Here is a 20,653-nt window from a genome sequence, read left to right as displayed (position 1 = left end):
TGTAATGCCAAAATTGAACTTTGGCTAGAGTTTCAGGCAGTGATTAAGTGGATATAATTAAGGTGCACTGTTTTTGACTTGGGAGCCCTAGTAATAAGCACTCAAGTTTTTAATCTTCAGATTACTGATTAGACTGACTCTTCCTGGGAGCTGAGAGGGATTTTTTTTTCCAGACAAGTTTTAGTGGCAGAAATAATAAGGTTGAGTTTTTGGGCATAGATTGTTCTGAGCTGTCCTAGCAGATTTCCTGATATGTGATTGCTAATCAGGAAGAATTCAGAGGGGATTTGGAATCATTCTTGTCTGATGTGTTTCTTGGTGTTTATCTTTGTAGATGTGTTTGTTCTTTTTGTTGCTGGAAGCATTTTCACCCATCACTTCAGTATAAATAACAAAGCAGCTGTTAGAATTTTTTTAAGGCTGCAAGTTTCCGCGGAAAAGGATAAAGCTCACTAATTTTACTGAACTGAGATGGAACTATTTCGGTGTTGTTTAGGGATGCAGTGGTGATTATTCTAAGAAGCTCCAAAAAATGCAGCCATGTTAGGACAGTTGTTCAAAAGGTGATTCTCTTGATGCACAGTCAAGGAGATGTATAAGAGATAAGGAGTCAGAAAGACCTGGTTCTTGGATCAGCCCCCAATTGCACATTTTCAACCCTTTTCAGTCCACTCAGAAACCCTCAGGTTTCATGGGAGACCTAGGTTCAGGGCTAGGAAAACTAGCTGAAAAAGTCGAGGGGACAAAATGGGGGCACTAACCCCCATCGCCCCACAGGGATTGGCTTCTATGTTTGAATAACTAGCAACAGGAGTTTTATTGCCTTTTCTGATGTAGGTATTGGTTAGCCGGTTCCCTAAGTAACTCACCCAGTCCCATCTTTGGCCTCTTGAAAAATATACTGCTGATGTATGCCTTGAACTCTGCGTCATATTGTCCTCATTCTCTCCTGAAGTATAATTCACTCTTTTTCCAGGGACTGACTCTTTCAATCTAATAGGCCCAACATGTGAGTTCTCTGGGTTGGCCTCTGTTCTACAGCCTTCCTCCTTTTTACTTTGAGGTGGTTTACAGAAGCTGCATCCAGAGGCTTGTTTAATATGAAGTGAAATGTGCTGGGATATCAATCAGTCAATGATATTTATTGGTGCTTACTGTATGCAAAGCACTGTATTAAGTGCTTGAAAGACTAAAATACAACAGAGTTGGTAGACACATTCCCTGACCACAAGGAGCTTACAGTCTACAGTCTTACATTTCTTTGCTGTGAGCCTCATGTGGGACAGGGACAGTGTCCAACTCAATTTGCTTGTATCCACCCCAGCACTTGGTACAGTGCCTGGCACAAAGTAGGTACTTAACAAACACCACAATTATTATGATGATGAAGCTGCAATAGTGGGGTTTGAGGGGTGAAGGTATCTTCATTCCCTCTTCTCTGCAGTGACATTTTCAGTTCTAAAATGGAAGTTGTCTAATCCCAGTGCATAGGATATTCGAGAGCAGCAAAATGAAGAAATGCAGAGATAGGCCCTTTAAGCCTCAACTCTTCCCCACTCATTTCAAGACTCTTCTTCCTCGGCAGAGCACCTGTTGAGCCACCTGGAGCAAGCCAAAGGTGCCCCCACAAGCAACCAGAATGAAGTGACTCTGGAGAAAGAGCCAGAACTGCCTCCTGAAGATACACCTGTCATCCCTGAGGGCATCAGTCCCAACAGAGAACCAAAGAAAAAGCCTCGTAGGGGCAGAAAGCCCAAAGCTTCAAAACCAGAACCTCCCCTCATCATCATTGATGATAAAGAGCCAACAGGTGAGGTGGGAAACCTACCAAGCCCCACTTTCTGGAAGGGAGATTGCTTTTAAATTAATGGTTCACGAGCATATATCTCTACAAAGTACCCAAATCAGGGCAGAAAGCTTGTATCCTCCCACAAAGGAATTTGCAGACCCTTGTATGTTAGCAGGCCCCAAAATGAGCCTTCACAAATAGTCACCCCCACATCTGCAGGTTGGTGCTTCTCTCATGTCCTGCAAGAGCCCATGAAGCTCATATCTGAAACACCAATATTTAGATTGTTCTATTTATTATTTTTCTGATTTATTATCTTGACTTTACTGTGTCAGAGGTTTTAAGTGTTTTGCTCAAGATCATCTAATGGATAGTGGCTGACGTGATGAGGGCTAGGATTCCAGGTGTGATTCTGCTATCTAGCCAGCATTCCATGGTGACCTCTCCAAATGCTCCAAATTTGGGAAATATTTTTTATTTTGGCTTCCTGAATGGTTGAAAGACTATCCAGATCCAGGTCCAAGTACACTATTTTAATGTTCATTTATTTTCCTCTCTTCACACCTGACCTAACCTAAGCATTAAATAACATTTTGGTAATATGTTCTCAGCAGATCGAGTAGCAGAAATTATCACGGAGATCCCACCTGATGAGACCCTGAACCCAACTACAGAGGAGCGGATTATGGAGCTGGTTTTAGGAAAACTGCCCAGCACCACCAACAACATAAGTTCTGTTCCACCGTAAGTCACAGATTAAGCATTTTATTCCCTGATTACTACCCGGAGGAGGCCACTGAGTAGCCTTTTGAGTCCGGACAGACTGTAGTCTGAGGGGAAGTTCCTGGAGGCCTCCCACCATGTTTGGAACATGTTGGGTGGGGTGTTAAATATCAGAAGACTAACATTGGCCTCCCCATTCATTGTGGGTCAAACAGTGTTCTATGGGAAAATCACCAAGAAACAACTTTTCATTTTACCAAAATAGTCCCACAGGAAGTAGCACCCCACCATCCCTCCCGGGGTTTACTACCAGAGGACAATACACAGATCTCTGAGTATCGCATTGTCGGGGACCCCTGAAAGGAGGGAATGAGTGGCCATCATTTGTTCCAGGTATCGTCTTCCTTTCAACTCCTGCTTGCCTTTCGAGCCAGTACTTGGGAGGGAGAGAAGTGGAATCATCCATGTGAACCCCCACTGCCATTTTAGCCCTCTTCTTTCCCTCTTGCCCTCCACTATTTGAGCTCAGCTCTGATTCCTAATTCTGTAAGAAGAGCAGCCATGTTGACTGGTTTGCAGCTGGATGGATGGATAAGAGTTTTGGGGGACTGGGTATTCTAAGGCTGCTCAAACCTGGAATTGATTTCCAATTTTTGCCCATTGACCAAATCAGTTAACCTTTCAACTCTAGCTTCCTAACCCCAGTATGTGTTTTGGGGTTTTTCGCTCTCCAGAAGGTTCACTCATCACCAGAGTTCCATGTCCCTCAAGAGGAGTTTAATACTTTCGAGCAGACATGGAATGCGGCGGAAACTGATCAAGCAATTTGGGGAACACAAAAGAATTTATCAGTGCAACATCTGCAGTAAAAACTTTCAGAACAGCAGCAACCTCAGCAGGCACATCCGCTCTCATGGTGAGTTGTTTAGCATGTGATATCACACCAAGGTATTCATCTTCACCTTGGGTAGAATTTAAGAGAGGACTTGGAAGAGTTATCAAGGAGTAGCTGTTTTCATTTCTTTCTTTCCCTCTGGCTAGTAAGCTGGGGTGCACATGGGGACATTTTGAAGAATTCTGCTTCCTTTTTTCTAATCGAAGGGCAGGCATACTGGCTTGTTTGGAACTTCCCTTGTGTGTTTGGAGGTGTGAGGTAAAATCCCCAATATTTAAGCTAAATTGCTTAAGGCTTTTTGTGAAATTCTTGATTGATCTTTCAGGTGACAAGCTGTTTAAGTGTGAGGAGTGTTCAAAATTATTCAGCCGCAAAGAGAGTTTAAAGCAACACGTTTCGTACAAGCACAGCAGAAATGAGGTGGGTGGAAACAGCCAGATGGTCTTTTTTCTATCTTGCACCCAGTTCTCCTGTAAAGCGAGGGTTGCGTTCTTGCAGAACTCTGCATCCAGGAAAAACTCACGCTTCAGTGCTCACCTGTTCTTATGCTGCACGTGTACTCACAAGCCATTTCTTCCATCGACATGGGCTGCCATATTCCAAGAACCTGGGTTTTGTTAGAACAATGTTCTCTAATTCCCTAAGAACATTTCAACCAAAGGGTGTTGTGAAAGCACAAGGTCTGGCAGAATTGAGTATATGCCAGTGAAACAGGCAGTTTGCTCTGCAGTTTTTATTGATGATGATAATAATAATGGCTTTTATGAAGCCTGTACAGTGCGCTAAATACTAGGATAGGTGCAAAGATGAGATGAGACACAGCCCCTGTCCCACATGGAGCTCATGTTCTAAGGAGGAGGGAGAACAGATATTTTATCACCATTCTATAGATGAGGGAACTGAGGTACAGAAAGGTTAAGTGACATGCCTAAGATCACTCATCAGACAAGTGGCAGAGCCGTACCTAATCAGTTTTCCTGACTCCCAGTTCAGTGCTCTTTCCACTATTCATTCAGTCATTCAGTAGTATTTATTGAGCGCTTACTATGTGCAGAGCACTGTACTAAGCACTTAACTAGCTCACACTGTACCTGGGGAAGAAATGGAAGTTGCATTTGAGGACTAGTAGAAGGCTACTGGGGCATTTGATATAAATGGTGCCAGGGGAAGGTATCAGAGGATAAAGGAATTGAAAGTGGGTAGAGTCTGGGAAGTACAGTATTATCACACTATTATTATTATATTATAACCACTACTGCTTTAAAGCTGCATGTTCTTTTGACTGTAATTTGATGCCAGGTTGTTTTGATGGCTAAAATTACAAAGTCTTTCTCTTATCAAATCAGTTGCCCCTTGGAAAGAAAGCAGCAGAAAAAGTTGTAAAATACAGAATGCTTGAAAAAGTTTAAAAACCCAGAATGTCCACAAACCCTACAATCAAAATTAATTACCAAAATGGATTGACTGAAAGAAACTGATGTAACAAAAAATTTTTTGAGAAATCTAGTCAGGTCCTTATTCTTTTCCTTCATTTTTTGTTTCTAACTCTTGTTTCCTCTTCTTCGTAATTGTATTTCCTCTTTGCGCTTTCCAGGTGGACAATGAATATCGCTACAGATGTGCAACTTGTGAAAAAGCCTTTCGGATAGAGAGTGCTCTGGAGTTCCATAACTGCCGAACAGGTGATGAGAACCCATTCCAGTGGATTATGCTCATTCTATTGCCCTAATCTAATTTAACCCGTGTTTGCACTTCAGCAGTATGTAGATATTTTCCATCGGTTGTTGTTAGTAGAGACATGACTCAGGAGAGAGATCGTAGAGTCGTCAGCTGTGCTTTTCAGTTATTATTCTGACGTGCAGTGGTGCCTAGAACAAGGCACTTGATATTTGCTTCCTTTAAGAAGTTGATACTCACGCCACCCTCAGCCACACAACACTATGTACAAATATGCAATTTATTTTAATGTCTGACTCCCCCTCTGGACTGTAAGGTCCTTGTTGGCAGGGAACGTGTCGGCCAACTCTGTTACATTGTACACTCCCAAGCACTTAATATAGTGCTCCGCACATAGTAAGCATTCAGTAAATACACTTGACTGATTGGCTAAACACGGTAGGCATAGAGTAAATACTATTGATATCAATCAATCAGTAATGCTATTGCAAAGTACTGAACTGAACCCTCGCAAGGCTACTTTAGAGTTAGTAGATAGGCTCTCCGTCCTAACAAGCTTACTATCTAGTGGGGAAGACAGACATTGTATTACATAAGGGAGGAAGCCACAGAGTTTAAAGGTATTTACATAAGTGCTACAGAAGGTGATGGGGTGGGGACCCAAGTTGCTTCGGTGACAGTGATGGGGAGAAGGCGATCACAAAAACAACAACAAAACAACCCTAATAAATTATTGGGCGTGGGCAGAAAAGAGCAAACGAAAGGCACCATTCTGCCCCTAGGCAAAACCATGATGTTAATGGCCCCTGGAGTACTGTCTGGAGTTCTGATTGCTGTGTCTCAGGAAAGACAAAATAGGAACTGGAGAAGGAACAGAGAAGGACAAAGTAATCAGAGGGTGGAACAGTTTCAGAATGAGGGCAGAAAAGGACAGGACTCTTTGGTCTGGAAAGAAGAAGGTGGGGACAGGGCATGATAGAACTGACAAAATCATGAAGGGAGTCAGACGAGATGAGCACAGAGTTGTTTTCTTATTGCCCAGCACCAGGCTCAGTTGTCCACTGAAGGTTGGAGATGGTAGGTTTCAAACCATTTTTTACAATGACGGATGATGAGCACAACAGAAGTTGTGCAGCTTGAAAGTATCCATGGATTTCAAAAATTGGCTAATTTTGTGGACAAATGGCTTAGAACCCATTACTGGATAAATCATGTAATCGGATATCAGGAAGGAAAGGCTTGGTATCTATGAGACAAAATGCAGGGCCAAGTGGACAAGCATAGGCTGGCACTGTTCTTCTTACTATGACCATATAAGCTTAGAATAATTTTCCAAGGCTGTGTATTCTGTAGTTTAATCTATAAAAAGTAATCTTTTGAAGCTATTTTGAAGAATATCTAACAGCTAGCATTTTCTACTTGGAGATCTAATGCTAATACGAAGATTTCAGGTCCAGACTCTGGCCTTGAGCGCTCATTTACTGAGCAGTAGTTGTAGCTAAATCCAGCTAAAACGTGCTGATTCCAAGGGGAGCCTGGCAAATTGGCTCAATCGCCAGGGACCGATGAACATTTCTCCTAGTGCAGGCCCACCTGGACGCCTGAGACTGAACAGGGCCCAGACTGCAGGGGGCACTGCCTGCTTTCTAGTCACCTCTCATTCAAGAAGATGCTTCACAAGATCTTTTCAAGAAAATCTTCCTTTCTGTTGGTGAGAGCAGCCACGTTCCTGGCTCTCTGTTGAGCCCCCAGGGGTATCCCAGAGCCTGTGCTTGTTGGACCTTCTTCTCCCTCAAGCTCTTCCCCACCAGTTCCGAATCCCAGGTCAATCTTCAGCATCCCAGATACTGAGTTCCTATCCTTGGCAGGGGAACTGGGAGACCAGCGACATTAAGTGACAAGACACGCTCCCCACCGTCAAAGCCTTATCGAAAGCACACCTCCTCCAAGAAACCTTCCCCCACTAAACCCTCCTTTCCTCTTCTCCCACTTCGTTATGCACCACCTTGACTTGCTCCCTTTATTCATCCCCCCTCCAAGCCCCACAGAATATGTGTACATAGCTGTAATTTTATTTCTTTATATTAATGAGCATCTCCCCCTCTAGGCTGTAAACTGGTTGTGAACAAGGAATGTGTCTGTTATATTGTACTCTCCCTAGTGCTTGGTACAGAGCTCTGCACAGAGTAAGTGCCCAATAAATACAATTGACCGACTGTTGGATTGGGCTCCCGACTTGACCCAACTCCTGGGGTGCATTGCAGAGATTGTTAAAATGTTTTAGGACTTAAATCTCAGGAAAAGAAGGTTGTCCTGCCCTAGGTTAAAGGCATTAAAATGGATCATTCTGAGAGATTTTTCCACAAAGGGAAGAACCTGCCCTGGTCACCGTAAAGTCAGGATTGAAATATACTGCAAATTGACGTTTTTGGAGTTTTTCATTTTTGTTCTTTAAAACATGATTTCTGGATGCTTTTTGCTCTCAAGAGTATGAGTAGATGAAAATTTAAAATATATATTTTCCTCATGGTGTGCCAGCTACCTAAATGATTCTTGTTTTTTAATGAACTTTCTTACCTCTTGTACTTTCCTTGGCTCTAAAACTTGTTATATACCCTAAAGCATAGAAGCTTCCATAGCTCAACTCATGGAGGGGAGCATGCAGTTTTAAAATAGTAATTTAATCTTAAAATGCCATTTTCTCTCGGACAGATGACAAGACGTTCCAATGTGAGATGTGTTTCAGGTTCTTTTCTACAAATAGTAATCTCTCAAAACACAAAAAGAAGCACGGGGACAAGAAGTTTGCCTGTGAGATATGCAATAAAATGTTCTATCGGAAGGATGTCATGTTGGATCACCAGAGGCGGCACTTGGAAGGTGAGAGCCCATTTGGAGGGTGCTTGATTTGATCCTTAGAAACCAGTGTCCTAGAGGCTTAAATCATTCTTTCATTATTTCCTTTTGGAAATATTTTTTCCTGCATCAGAACCATGGGCAAGTCACTGTAACCTCCCTGTGTCTCAATTTCCTCAACTGTAAAATGGAGATTTAACCCCTGTTCTCCCTACCCCTTAGACTGAGCACCCCAAGTGAGACAGGGACTGTGTCTGATGTGATTATTTTGTGCTCTTGGCAAATTGACTGATCGATTCATTCATTCATTCATAAGAAGCTTGTGGCAGGGAGGCTACCGTGTCTATCTGGGAGAGTGTTTAAGGCACTAAATGCAGGAAACAACTATTCAGTGGGTTGAAAAATATCCATCCATCCTCCAAGTAAGTGTAGTAATCTATTATGTATTGTTCTAATGGATCTTGTTTCATAACAAGTTTCATTTGGCGATTAGAACAAAATTCACATCCCAGTTCTAGCTTTATCACTACCTTGTGAGCTTTGGTAATCCAGTTTCTCCTATCTTCTTTGCCCACTGTTGAAAAGCAAGGGAAGAGATCTCAGCCCTTTTTCAATACACCTGGAGAATTGTGAGCATTCATGAGTGTAATAACCGGTCAATCAATCAACTATTTATTGAGTACTTACTGTGTGCCAGGGGACTGTATTAAGCACTTGGGAGAGTACAAACGACAATATAACAGACACATTTCCTGCCCACAATTCCCCCTTGAGAGAGGTCCTTCATAAAGCAGTGTGCTGTTATGAGCACCAGCAGCATCTTATTGATAGCCAGAAGAGAACGAATTGAATTCAGTGAATTCAGTAAGTCAAGTTACATTATAAGCCTCCATCAGGATTTTGTAGAAGGGTGGGTGGAATCAAACACCTTGTAGGAAATTCTAATAGAGAAGATTGTTGGGTAAAAATAGGGAGTTAAAAGAAAGAGCTCATAAGGCACCCAATCTCCACAAACTCTGCATTTCAAATTGTCGAGGCTGGGGGGTGCCAGCCATAGCACACATCCCATAGGGCACCCCGGACCTCCCATCCTCTTGCTATAGTTGGAGATTGATCCCCAAAACAAGGGGCTACCACACTGCTTCCACTACTGCTTGAAGCCCACCGCCAGGTTTAGGTTGCCCCTCCTAAGTTCCTGTGAGGAGCCTCTGGATCTCCTCAGCACTGCCCCGACCGAGTGGCAGGGTCTCCGTGTTGAGGGCGGACCCGCCAATAGGACTTTGGGGAAGGGACCCAAATCCAAGGGCATCAGTGGTAGGTGTTTCGTGGCACGGCTCCCAACTTCAAACCCACACACCCTAACTTTTCTGCAGGAATCCTGAGGATTGACACAGCAATCATCTTGGCCTGATGTAGCCATCATAATTCCTGGCTGAGGCAGAAATTGCAAGCCTGAGGTACCTGGAATAATTTTAAACCATGAAGAGGAATTATGTAAGGGAAGGTACCATTCTTATCAGTGAAAGTGAATCAATCAGTGGTATTTATTGAGCACTTAACGTGTGCAGGGGACCATACAAAGCATTTGGAAAAGAACAGTGCAATAGAGTTGGTAGACATAATTCCTGCCCACAAGGAGTTTCCAGTCTACAGAGTGAGGCAAACATTAAACTAAATTACAGATAAGGGAAATAGTAGCGTATAAGGATACATACATAAGTGCCTTGGGGCTGGGGTGAGTATCAAAGTCTTGAATATATTGTTTCCTTTGATTTTTTGTATTGAATTCTGCTAAAATAAAATGAGTGTATGTGGCAAATGTTGAAAGGATTAGCGAATTATGTTTACATCCACTGGAAAACGGGGGGGGGCGGGGAAGCAAAATTCTGTCAGTTGTCTTTCAGTCAAGAAACAGCAAACCACCAGCATTTCTTCCCTAAAATCTCTGTGAAGTGGGTAAGTCTCTTTAACCCTCTAGACTGTAAGCTCATTTAGGGCAGGGAACACGTCTGCTAATTCTATTGTATAGTTCTCACCCAAGTGCGTAGTACAGTGTTGTGTACATAGTAAGCACTCAATAAATAGATTGATTAATGTTGAATGATAATCACTGATTTGGGTCAGTGGAAGAGAATCCAGAGATCACGTTTCTTGGCTGTAACACTGAGAAGGGACACACAATTGATTTTTCCTTTACTTTGATAAAGTTTTTGTAAAGACACTTTGAAGTCAGGGCTCGATGTTATTCCTCTCAGCTTACATTCATCAGTGGGCAATATTTTAGTGGTAAGGAAGCACCTGCTCTGAATAATAGTAGTGACATATATTAAGCACTTACTATATGTCAAACACTGGTCTAAGCATTGGGGTAGATAAAAGTTAATCAGGTTGGACTCAGTCCCTGTCTCACATAGGGCTCAGAGTCTAAGTAAGAGGGAGAGCAGGTATTTATTCCCCATTTTATGGATGACGAAACTGAGGACAGAGAAGTTAAGTGACTTGTTCAAGGTTGATCACACAGCAAGCAGTCGGCAGAACTGGGATTAGAACCCAGGTCCTCTGACTCCCAGGCCTGTGCTCTTCTTTCCACTAAACCACGCTACTTCTCATGCTCACTGTTAACTCCCACAGACATTGAATAATGCTGTAAAGAAGAACTATGTTGTCCTAGACATTCTGCTCCCAAACTACCTTTTCCTGGAAGTTAATGAATGAAATGGAAGCCAATTCCTATGCATGTGACTTTTACCTGCCATACACCTGTGGAAAAAAAGCACCTGCTAAATTGGAAAAAGTGCTCAATGACAGCAAAACTGACTATTTTTTCCTTTGGGCTTTGTGGGGGGCTGGTAATTTCAGGAGTGCGGAGGGTGAAAAGAGAAGACTTTGAATCCAGTGGAGAGAGCATGGTCCGCTACAAGAAAGAGCCCTCTGGATGTCCTGTCTGTGGAAAGGTAATACTAACGGTTCGTTATCAGCTCAGGCAAATTTAGAGCTTTGTATTCCAGGTTCAGGCCTCAGAAGCTCAGGCTTTAACACTCAGAAATTTTGACCTGGAGGTAATAAGAAACTCCTTTTATGTTAAGGGGAGAAAGTGCTTTGGAAATACACAAGTTCATCGTATTAGTTGAAAGGATATTTATGAATTGTGGAACAATTGGGCTTATTGGTGGTGAAGAAATTTACCGTTTGGCATTGCAGATGCAAGTTCTTGATGTCTTCTAATGTGTTTGCCCAGTTTTATTTCTGGTATTTTTGGTTGAGGTTGCTTTAAAATGAGTTTTTAAATTTTTTCTCATCCCCGACCTTGAGCACCCACTTATTTTCTTTATTTTTAACCTCTACCACCTCTTCCATCCCTCACCCTATGTCCTTTCTCAAGAAGACACAGATGTCAGGCGGGAAAGACAATTGGAATGTCTTTCAGTGAGCCTTTAGATTTGGATCTCTCCAAAGCTATTGCCTGAGTCAATGCCTGCTTTTTAGGAGCAATGGTGATTCTCCATCTTTCCTCTTTTTCAGTTGGACTCCCATCCTCTCTTATTCCAGGTGACAGACAAGATTAATAGGAAGGACTGAAAAGACCCAAAATGGTGGCTTTCTGGCTCTCTAAATCCTGTGTATTCCTAGTTCTCATGCCCCTCACCCATTCAAATTCCCACTGTTTCATCCCTACACTCAAAAGAAAAAGTTGGCACCTCTGCCTACCAGATCAGCTTTTCTTCTATTACAACAGTACAACACAGACTCTTCTAGGTCATTAGAATTGTTCATTTGGGCTTGTTCAGAGTCAAAAACCTTGAGTGGCCCCAACAGTGAAATACGGTTGGTTGATATTTCCATACATTGTCCCCGTTCACATGCAATTGTTTAATTCCTTTTTTTTCCAAAAGATTTTCCTTGAGAAGTGTTTACTTATGGTTACATTCTTCAGATTATTTTCAGAAAATATACATTGCCCTGAAAATTTTTCAGAAAAATCAATCCTGTTAAAATTAGAATGATAATTTACATGTGTCCTTATTTTTTCTCTTTCATATGTTTCCTTCTGGGGCATTGGTGCCAAACAGGGAATTATTTCTTCTCTTGCTTCTTGGAGTTGTCTGAAGGAAACAGTAGGCAGTATTCACAGTCATTTATATAACAGTGTCTCAGTTGATTCTCACAGTGATGGAGAAGACTGGTACTTTCCTCAATCAGGATGATCAGGGCACTGAGTGACGTCTTTGTTTTTGTGGCTAGCAAATCACCCCTTTATTTATTTCAAGAGCTGCAGCCCTGGAAAGCACCTATGTCTCTAGTGAGGCCCTGACATTGTAATGGAATCTTTAAGTCCACCAGTTTGGAGATTCACATTCCCATATTCTGTCTGCAAATTTTTTTCCTGAAGTAACATTGTAAGCTAGTTTTAGGTTTAAGTTAGATTTTATGTTCTTTTAAGCAATAGAACTTTTTAAAACTTAGTGTCAAAACATTTTCATTTTTGTGTTAGCACAGTTTTCCCATATGTCTGCCGAATAATGAACTTGAAAAGAAAATGATCAGTTTCGCTTTTCCACTAGTTCATTGTACTGGAGGCCTCATGGTTTTGCGGTAAGGGCATGGGGGTTTATCAGGAGATCTGAGTTTTAGTCCCTGCTTTGCTATGGCCTGCTTTGTGACCTTAGGTAAGTCACTTCTGGGGGCCACAGTTTCCTCATCTGTAAAATGGGGATAATAATACCTGCTTTCCCCATCCCCTCAAGGGTATTTGGAAGATAAAATGAGGCAACTGATGTGAAAGCACTAAACAAAAGTGTTATACAAAAAACATGGCATTATCATAGGAGCTCAATTTTAACTGGTAAGTTAAAGAAACATAAATGACTTTGGCCAGTGAATTACAAGTTTTAAGAGTCTTGTCACTTCAATAATTGGGGAATTTTCTTACGTGACAATGTTTCTAGGTGGTTTTTTTGGATAGCGTTCTTTAAGCTGAAAGCACAAACATTTTTGTATATTAAAAATCCACTACCTTCCAGTAAATTCAAAGCGCATTGTTTATCTTACTTTTCGCCAAGCTTCTCTTATCAAAAAACTTTAATCTTTTCTGATATCAATCAGTAGTACAGAGCACTGAGACTAAGCACTTGGGAGAGTACTATTCAACTGGTAGACATATTCCCTGTCCATGAGGAGCTTACAGAGGGTGGCTTACGTAGTCAACTACGGAATATTGCCAGGAAAAATACAAAAAGTTGATGCTGGGAGAAAGATTAGATTCTGGTATATGAGAATTTGTTTTTCCCACACCCAACCAATTGCAGCACTACACTGACATCATAGGAAAAACCAACAAATATGGATTTTTTTTTGGTGCCCATTTACATGCCTGATTGCAGTTTATGAAAAAACAAAAGCAAAGTATTATTCACTGTGTCACTTCTTTTCTCTGTAGGTGTTTTCGTGTAGGAGCAATATGAATAAGCACCTACTGACCCATGGAGACAAAAAATATACCTGTGAGATATGTGGTCGTAAATTTTTCCGAGTGGATGTGCTTAGGGATCATATTCATGTTCATTTTAAGGTATTGTTGCATGATCTATTGAGGGTTCTTTTAATCCTGCATTTTATTAACTGGATCAGAAAGAAACTAGAACTGTAACCAACTTCAGTATTAGTATCGCAGGAGCAGGTCTGGTTGGTTGCAGCCCAACTCCACAACATGAATTGAGAATCTCCCCACAGCGTTTCATGTCGAAAGGGATTAGTCTAATGGTTAGAGATAGGAGCCGTGGAAATGGCACCAACCCCCACAGCAAAGGAAGATTGGTTAAAGTAACCAGGTTAAGCCCACGTAACACTTTTGCTCTGCATTGCAAAGGGTAACCTAAGCTAAATCAGTACTGTTAATGTCTGTAGTGCTGAACTCTTGACTTCCTAGCATCCATGTTCCCTTGGGTCAGTGGTTCTGTGATTTTTCTATTCCAAGTTCCCTCAGAAAGCTCTTACGAACCCCTTCTATTCCCCATTCCCTGCCATATTCTTTCACTAAAGAAGAGTCCCTGTCTTCTTCTTGAGCAGATCTTAGAATCTGAGAGGAAGGGAGTGTGATGCAGGTTTCCCTTTGAAGGCGACGGGCTCTCCCTGTTCACACAGCCCAGAATTTACTGCTTGTCACCACCTCCCATACAGCTGTTCAGACCTCTGCAGTTCCAGCCTCCAAAGCTGCTTCAGAATTATTCTATGAACCCATGGAGGTTTCTGACCTCCAGTCTGAAAAACACTGCCCTAAGGGTAGTAAGATAATGGTGGCCAGAGTTTTTTGTTTGTGAACAGTCTGTTCTATCACCCCTTTCCTTGCAGATGATTAGTTTTCAATAGTTTTCCTGAAGCTCCCCTGTGGACACCACCCTCTCCCTCCCCCTGAAATAAGAATGAACAGGTGGAGCAGCCATAGTGAAAAAGGGCTCAGTGCCCAGCAGTTCTAAAGAGACATGAGCAGGCAAACCTAATCTCCCTTACTGGTTTAACTGGATTCAAACAAGTTTTCCATGGAATTTCCTGGACTGAAGCTAACGTGTAAGAAATTTACCCCTATGCTCTGGGCATTTAAAGGATCCAGTATTCATCGCTTGGAGTTGAGGAAAAAGGACATTCAGTATTTTACACAGGTGTTTCTGTTTTCTTTTGAGGGGAATCCCAAGTTTGGCTGGAAAATGAAGACTTGCTGTTCACATTTCTTAAATGAGCAAAATAATGTCTTTGTCCTTTGAATTTAATTAGTAGCAATGGTAAATGTGTAGGGATGAAACTTTGTGTCCCTGTTAGATATACTAAACCATCACACTTTCCTTCTATAGGACATTGCACTAATGGATGACCATCAGAGGGAAGAGTTCATTGGTAAAATTGGAATCTCGTCAGAAGAAAATGATGAGAACTCTGATGAAAGCGCAGATTCAGAACCACACAAGTATAGCTGCAAAAGGTGCCAGGTAGCTTTACTCTACTTTTAAATTCCTAGGCTTTTCTTCAATGGAAACTGACAGGTTTTTTTTTTAATTAGTATTTGTTACAGTGCTTACTATGTACTGGTCACTATACTAAGCTCTGGGATAGATACAAACTAATCAGGGTGGACATGGCCCATGTCCTAAATGGAACTCACAGCCTTATTCCCCATTTTACAGATGAGGGGCAACTGAGGCACAGAGGAGGTAAGTGATTTGCACAGCAGACAAGTGTCAGAGTCAGGATTAGAACCTGGGTCCTCTGACTCCCAGCCCTGTTATCTTTCCACCAGATCATGCTTCTTCTCACTTGGAAAATCTAAAGCTCATTCAAGAAGCCAAGCTTGATGATCTTTCCATGTTGAAAGAATCAAGATCTGAACTAGATCTTTTTTTTTGAATGAAAGCCAAGGCTACTGATGCAAAACAGTACCACTACCCCCTTTAAAGGATAATTGTAGTGTCTTTTGAAATCCATGAGTTTAGGACACTCTAGAACAGTTAAGTGTTTCTGTGGTGTTTTTCCTTTTACCTCTTACATTTAAAGCCACAGAGAAGCACCATTAATACTGTGCTTTATGAGAACTACCCAGGCCAAAATTTTAGTGCCATTGTTTAATTGCATACATTGATTGAAGGTTTAGCTTCCGATGCCCTCAATCTGCCTTTGTAGTAGAGGAGATATTTGAGAGACAGAAATCCTTTCGGTCCCTAGTTAGTGCTCAACAAATGTTGTGGACCAACCGACTGCTTTCAGTGTTGGGAAGGATTGGGATCTGATTTGTATTGAAGTAGTAAGAGCAGAGCAATGAAATTGACCCAAATGCATGAAGAAATCTTCTCTTTCCTTCTTCTACCTCACAAATTTAGAGGAGCAGCATGGCCTTGTGGAAGGAGCATGGGGCTGGGAGTCAGAGGACCTGGTTCTAATCCCAGCTCCATCATGTGCCTGCTGTATGACCTTGGGCAAGTCACTTAACTTCTCTGTGCATCAGTTACCTCATCAGTAAACTAGGGATTCAGTACCTGTGCCCCTCTTGCTTAGATTATGAGCCCTATGTGAGACAGGGACTCTGACCTGATAGTCTTGTAGCTTTCCCAGTGATTAGAACAGTCCTTTACACGTAATAAGTGCTTAACCAATTCCACAACTTTTCTTATTATCATCATTATTATCGTCATTCCAGTTTTCCTCACTGAAGGCACTCAAATATCCTCCCCATTTGCTGCCTCTCTGTCAGCAAGTGTTTATGGGTGAAAGAGCAAATAATCTCCCTTTGGAACTCATCATAGCTTTTGAAATACAGTTAGCGTCTTAGGGAAGCAGCGCAGCCTAGTGGAAAGGGCTCAGGCCTGAGAGTCAAAGGAGCCAGATTCTAATCCTGGCTTCACCTCTTGACTGTTGTGTGACCTTATGCAAGTCACTTAACTCCTTCGTGTCTCAGTTTATCTCTATAATGGGGATTAAATTTTCCTCCCTCCAATTTAGACTGTGAGCCCCCATGTGGGACAGGGACTACTGTCCATCCTGATTCTTGTATTTACCCCAGTGCTTAGTACAGTGCCTGGCACATAAGTGCCTAATAAATCATTAAAATGAAAAAAAAAACAAAAGAGAGAATGTTAATTGACAGGATGCCTCTCTCCCAAATGTCTTAAGGTGGGAAGGACACCTTTGCTACTGTAGAATTCTCATTCCCTGCTGACCTAAGAGTAAAGAGAGGCCAATCCCAAATCTAGGGCTTCAGATTTCTCTAATGGTAGAAGGCCAAAGCAATCATATTATCCAAGGAGAATTCAGTTTTCTTGCCTGACTGGCAGACCACAACAGTTCATCACCTAGGGAGGGGCAAGCAGGACCCCACCATCCCCAGATATTGGCAGTCTCGGAGTGGGAGGAAGGCCACCAATTTCTGTGATCTTTTCATAAAATATGTTACTTCTGTCACTTGCCTGCTGGGTAAGCTTGGGCAAGTCACCTAACTTCTCTGAACCAGTTTCCTCATCTGTAAAATGGGGATTCAATACTTGCCCTCCCCTTTCCCTTTAGAGTGTGAGCCCCATGTGGCACAGGTGTTCTAGCCAATCTGATTATCTTGTATCCATCCCAGAGTTTAGCACAGTCCTTGACATATCCTAAATGCTAGACAAATACTATTATTATTATTATTGCTATTATTATGAGGAATCTTCCCTTGGATTTAATTCAGTATGATAGTTCTTTGGGAAAATCCCCAAAAAGCAGCTGGTGCTTTACTCAAGTCCTGTAGTGAGCTCTGGCCTGACCCCAACTTCACCCCCACCAGGAATGTCAGAGCCCCTTTGTGGTTATGCCTTTAGATTCCCCTAAGAAAGAGATGTGGATTCTTGTACTCCAGGTCCGGGACAGAGAAATGTGATCCCTTTCCCTAGAGGAGGGCTAAAGGGGCTTATCCAGAATAACACTCCTGGTTCATGGTCTCCTATTAATTATTATTATTTTATTTAAGCACTGTATGTTCATTACTGGTTCATCTTGCAGCTGACATTCGGCAGGGGAAAAGAATATCTCAAGCATATCATGGATGTTCACAAGGAGAAAGGTTACGGCTGTAGCATCTGCAATCGACGCTTTGCCCTGAAAGCAACTTACCATGCACACATGGTCATTCACCGGGAGAACCTACCTGATCCCAATGTGCAGAAGTAAGGCTTTGTGCAGAATAATGAGGTAGTGGGAGTTGTTTTATTAGCCCCCGTATTGTGGAACACTGGTGGCACTTGGATTGATGGAGCCTAGGGCAAGAAGAGGCTTTAGAAATGTCATTTTGATTACCTCTCAGTAACCAAATCTGACATTTCTATTTTAATTTCACCATATCCGCACAGAAATAGATGTTCTTCCTATTAATGTTCAGCCACCTTGAGAAATCACCTTTTCTCTTCCTTACAGCTCTTCAAGCTTTAAATTGCAAGCTTTAAATTGCAAGCAGCTAATTTTAGATGCATGTACAAGCAGTCATCATTGCACTCCTTTTGCAGCAATAAATGATTAAAGTATGGGAGACAATAAAGCTTGTGGTCTTTTTTAAATTTTCCCCAATCTTGCTTCCTCATTTTGAACTCCTGTTTCTGACCCGAGACAGTCCGTGACCCACATCAGCTCATAGTCTTAATCCCCATTTTACGGAACAGAGAATTAAAGTGACTTGTCCAAGGTCACACAGACAAGTGGCAGAGCTGGGATTAGAACCGAGGGCCTCTGACTTCAGGCCCATGCTCCTTCCATGAGCCATGCTACCTCTGAATGTTGACAATGTTAAGGAGAGCATATTATGGGTTCTCTCTCTCTCTCTCTCTCTCTCTCTCTCTGTCTCTCTCTCTCTCTCTCCACTGCCCACCCCCCTCAATCCCCCACCTTCCCAAGCTCTTTCTCTTGACTTCCTGGAGCCTGTTTCAGTTGAAATGAGAACACCTTTGTATATTTGTGAGAACGCACTGCCCACAGGCTTCTACTCTTGTTTTAGGTACATTCATCCTTGTGAAATATGTGGAAGGATATTTAACAGCATCGGAAACCTGGAGCGGCATAAACTCATACATACAGGTAGCCCAGGCTTTCCTCTGGTTGTGGACTCTCTCTTCTAATTGGCTGTTACCAGGGGTTCCGTAGCTTTTTGTCACAATTCATTCGGGAGGCAAATGATTGAAGTAGTCAACTGTTTTAAAGAACATTCCCTGAAATGACTTCTTTTCCCCAGGGTAATTGTCATTTAAAGCTCACTGTATCTGTAATGGGTGATAATTCCTGCTTCCCTTTGATGGTGAGCCCCCTGCCACCCTCCTCCTGAGCACCCCCCACCCACCCAAGGACCTCAAATAGCCGAATGGTCCCTCACAGAAGGATTTGCATCGTGCAGGTAATGAGAAATGCGCCAAAAAGACTTCCCTTTAGAGCAGCTTTACCTAGGAGGGGAAGGGTCAACATCTCTGGCTATCTCCACTTGGTGCACTCATCGATTTGTTTGTGGTATTTTTTTAAGGTGTCAAAAGTCATGCATGCGAGCAGTGTGGTAAATCCTTTGCCAGAAAGGACATGCTTAAAGAGCACATGAGAGTGCATGATAACATCAGGGAATACCTGTGTGCAGAATGTGGGAAAGGTAAGGCAGTATCCAGTATGCCTTGAGGCATTTTAGATGCATGTAATCAATTAATCAGTTGAGTAGAATAGGATTACTGGTTCCTTTTTATGGAGAGGCTACTACAAATAATGGGGGAAAGTTTTAAAGTGGTAGGGTTTTCATATTTAAAATCAAAAATGCTATTAAGGCTATGTGTAAGAAATGACACCACCACCTCCACCTCACTGGACCTCTGATTCTGACAGGAAAAACCACAGAAAGGCTCACTGAGCCTCATTACCCTTGATTGGCTTGGACACTGGATGTGACTGATCACTATGATTTAGGCCTGAGGACTAAGCCCTTCCCAATAACCTTTACAGAGAATGAGATCTTGTGTTAAAAGTAGGATTGCTTTGTAACCTGATTTATGCATGATTGATTTTTCCTAGCCAGTCACTGATCACTTGAGCTGGTGGTTCCCATTTAATCCTCCAAAAAACAAACCAAAAATCATTTGCAGGCTCCCTTTCATGGTTATTTTCATCAGTCAGTCAGTGGTACTTGTTGAGTGCTTAGTCCATGCAGAGCACTGTACTAAGGGTTTGAAAGAGTTGGTCCATGACATCTGACTTCCAAGCCCGTGCTCCAGAGCAACCCAGCTCACCCGATATACTGTTTGATTAGCAGCAACTGCAGTGTTGGCAGATTTTCACATCTGCTTCTAAAGAGAGGCAGTTCACATCCATAGTCCAGTGGTTGCTCTGTCAGATTGGAACAGTTTTAAAGCAGTTTGAAGATTAACATTAAATTATTTAATTGGGCTATCTTTAGTTTGATCGCTCTTGTTGGTGCCTTTCACGAGGCCCCATGTGTTTTGTGTGTGTTTTTTTAATTACCTCTAGGTGTTTTAAAATTCTAAATAAAACTCATTGAAAACCACCTTGAGCTTACATTATGCCTGAGCTAATTACTGTTATTTGGTTCTGGCATATCTTGTCCCAGCAGTGAATGTGGGAGTTTGCTTGATATTAATTTGCAACAATTTACTGATTTCTCTGTTCCTGCCTAGTCAGTTAAGGAGATGAGTTGAGTTCTGTTCCCTCACCTACTTCTTCCTTTGTCACAGGCATGAAGACCAAGCATGCTCTGCGACACCATATGAAGCTCCATAAAGGTATCAAGGAGTATGAGTGCAAAGAATGCCATCGGAAATTTGCACAGAAAGTCAACATGCTGAAACACTACAAAAGGCACACTGGTGAGCAGATTCATCAGTCACTGGTACTTACTGAGTGCTTACTGTGTGAAGATCAGTCTACTAAGTGTTTGAGAGGGTGCAGTACAATAGAATTGATATGATCCCTGCCCACAAGGACCTTACATTTTAATTCTTGGGAAGATAACATATCTCTGCCACCTTATGGAGTGATCTCGTCTATCTAGATGGCTGGGGGATAGTAGCACGTAAAGGCACATGAGTAGACTAGATGGCCATTTAAAGGCCTCTTCTCAACCTAGATTTCTGAGATGAACATTACCATTCAGTTCCGCTGAAATACAATAGTTGTGTTCCTGAAGGATCTCACGCAATGGGAAAATCATGCAGTAACGA

At 42.2% G+C, this 20,653-nt stretch overlaps 1 protein-coding gene across 1 annotated transcript in view; it reads left to right on the top strand.

The window, feature by feature from the left end:
* The window catches only part of PRDM15 (PR/SET domain 15), a 44,815-nt gene that overhangs the window by 13,838 nt on the left and 10,324 nt on the right, over window positions 1-20,653 (top strand). Inside the window, 13 exon segments of the mRNA XM_029083161.2 lie at window positions 1,586-1,810; window positions 2,404-2,533; window positions 3,247-3,428; window positions 3,733-3,827; window positions 5,002-5,089; window positions 7,797-7,964; window positions 10,800-10,894; window positions 13,378-13,509; window positions 14,786-14,920; window positions 17,457-17,620; window positions 18,442-18,521; window positions 18,958-19,077; window positions 20,168-20,299. Coding sequence (XP_028938994.1) covers window positions 1,586-1,810; window positions 2,404-2,533; window positions 3,247-3,428; window positions 3,733-3,827; window positions 5,002-5,089; window positions 7,797-7,964; window positions 10,800-10,894; window positions 13,378-13,509; window positions 14,786-14,920; window positions 17,457-17,620; window positions 18,442-18,521; window positions 18,958-19,077; window positions 20,168-20,299 — 1,746 coding nt within the window.

This window comes from Ornithorhynchus anatinus, chromosome 18 (genome assembly GCF_004115215.2).
Source record: "Ornithorhynchus anatinus isolate Pmale09 chromosome 18, mOrnAna1.pri.v4, whole genome shotgun sequence".
In the NCBI taxonomy this organism is placed as follows: Eukaryota; Metazoa; Chordata; class Mammalia; order Monotremata; family Ornithorhynchidae; genus Ornithorhynchus; species Ornithorhynchus anatinus.
Note: the sequence above shows the minus strand (reverse complement) of the source record. Positions and strands in the feature narration are given on the sequence as shown.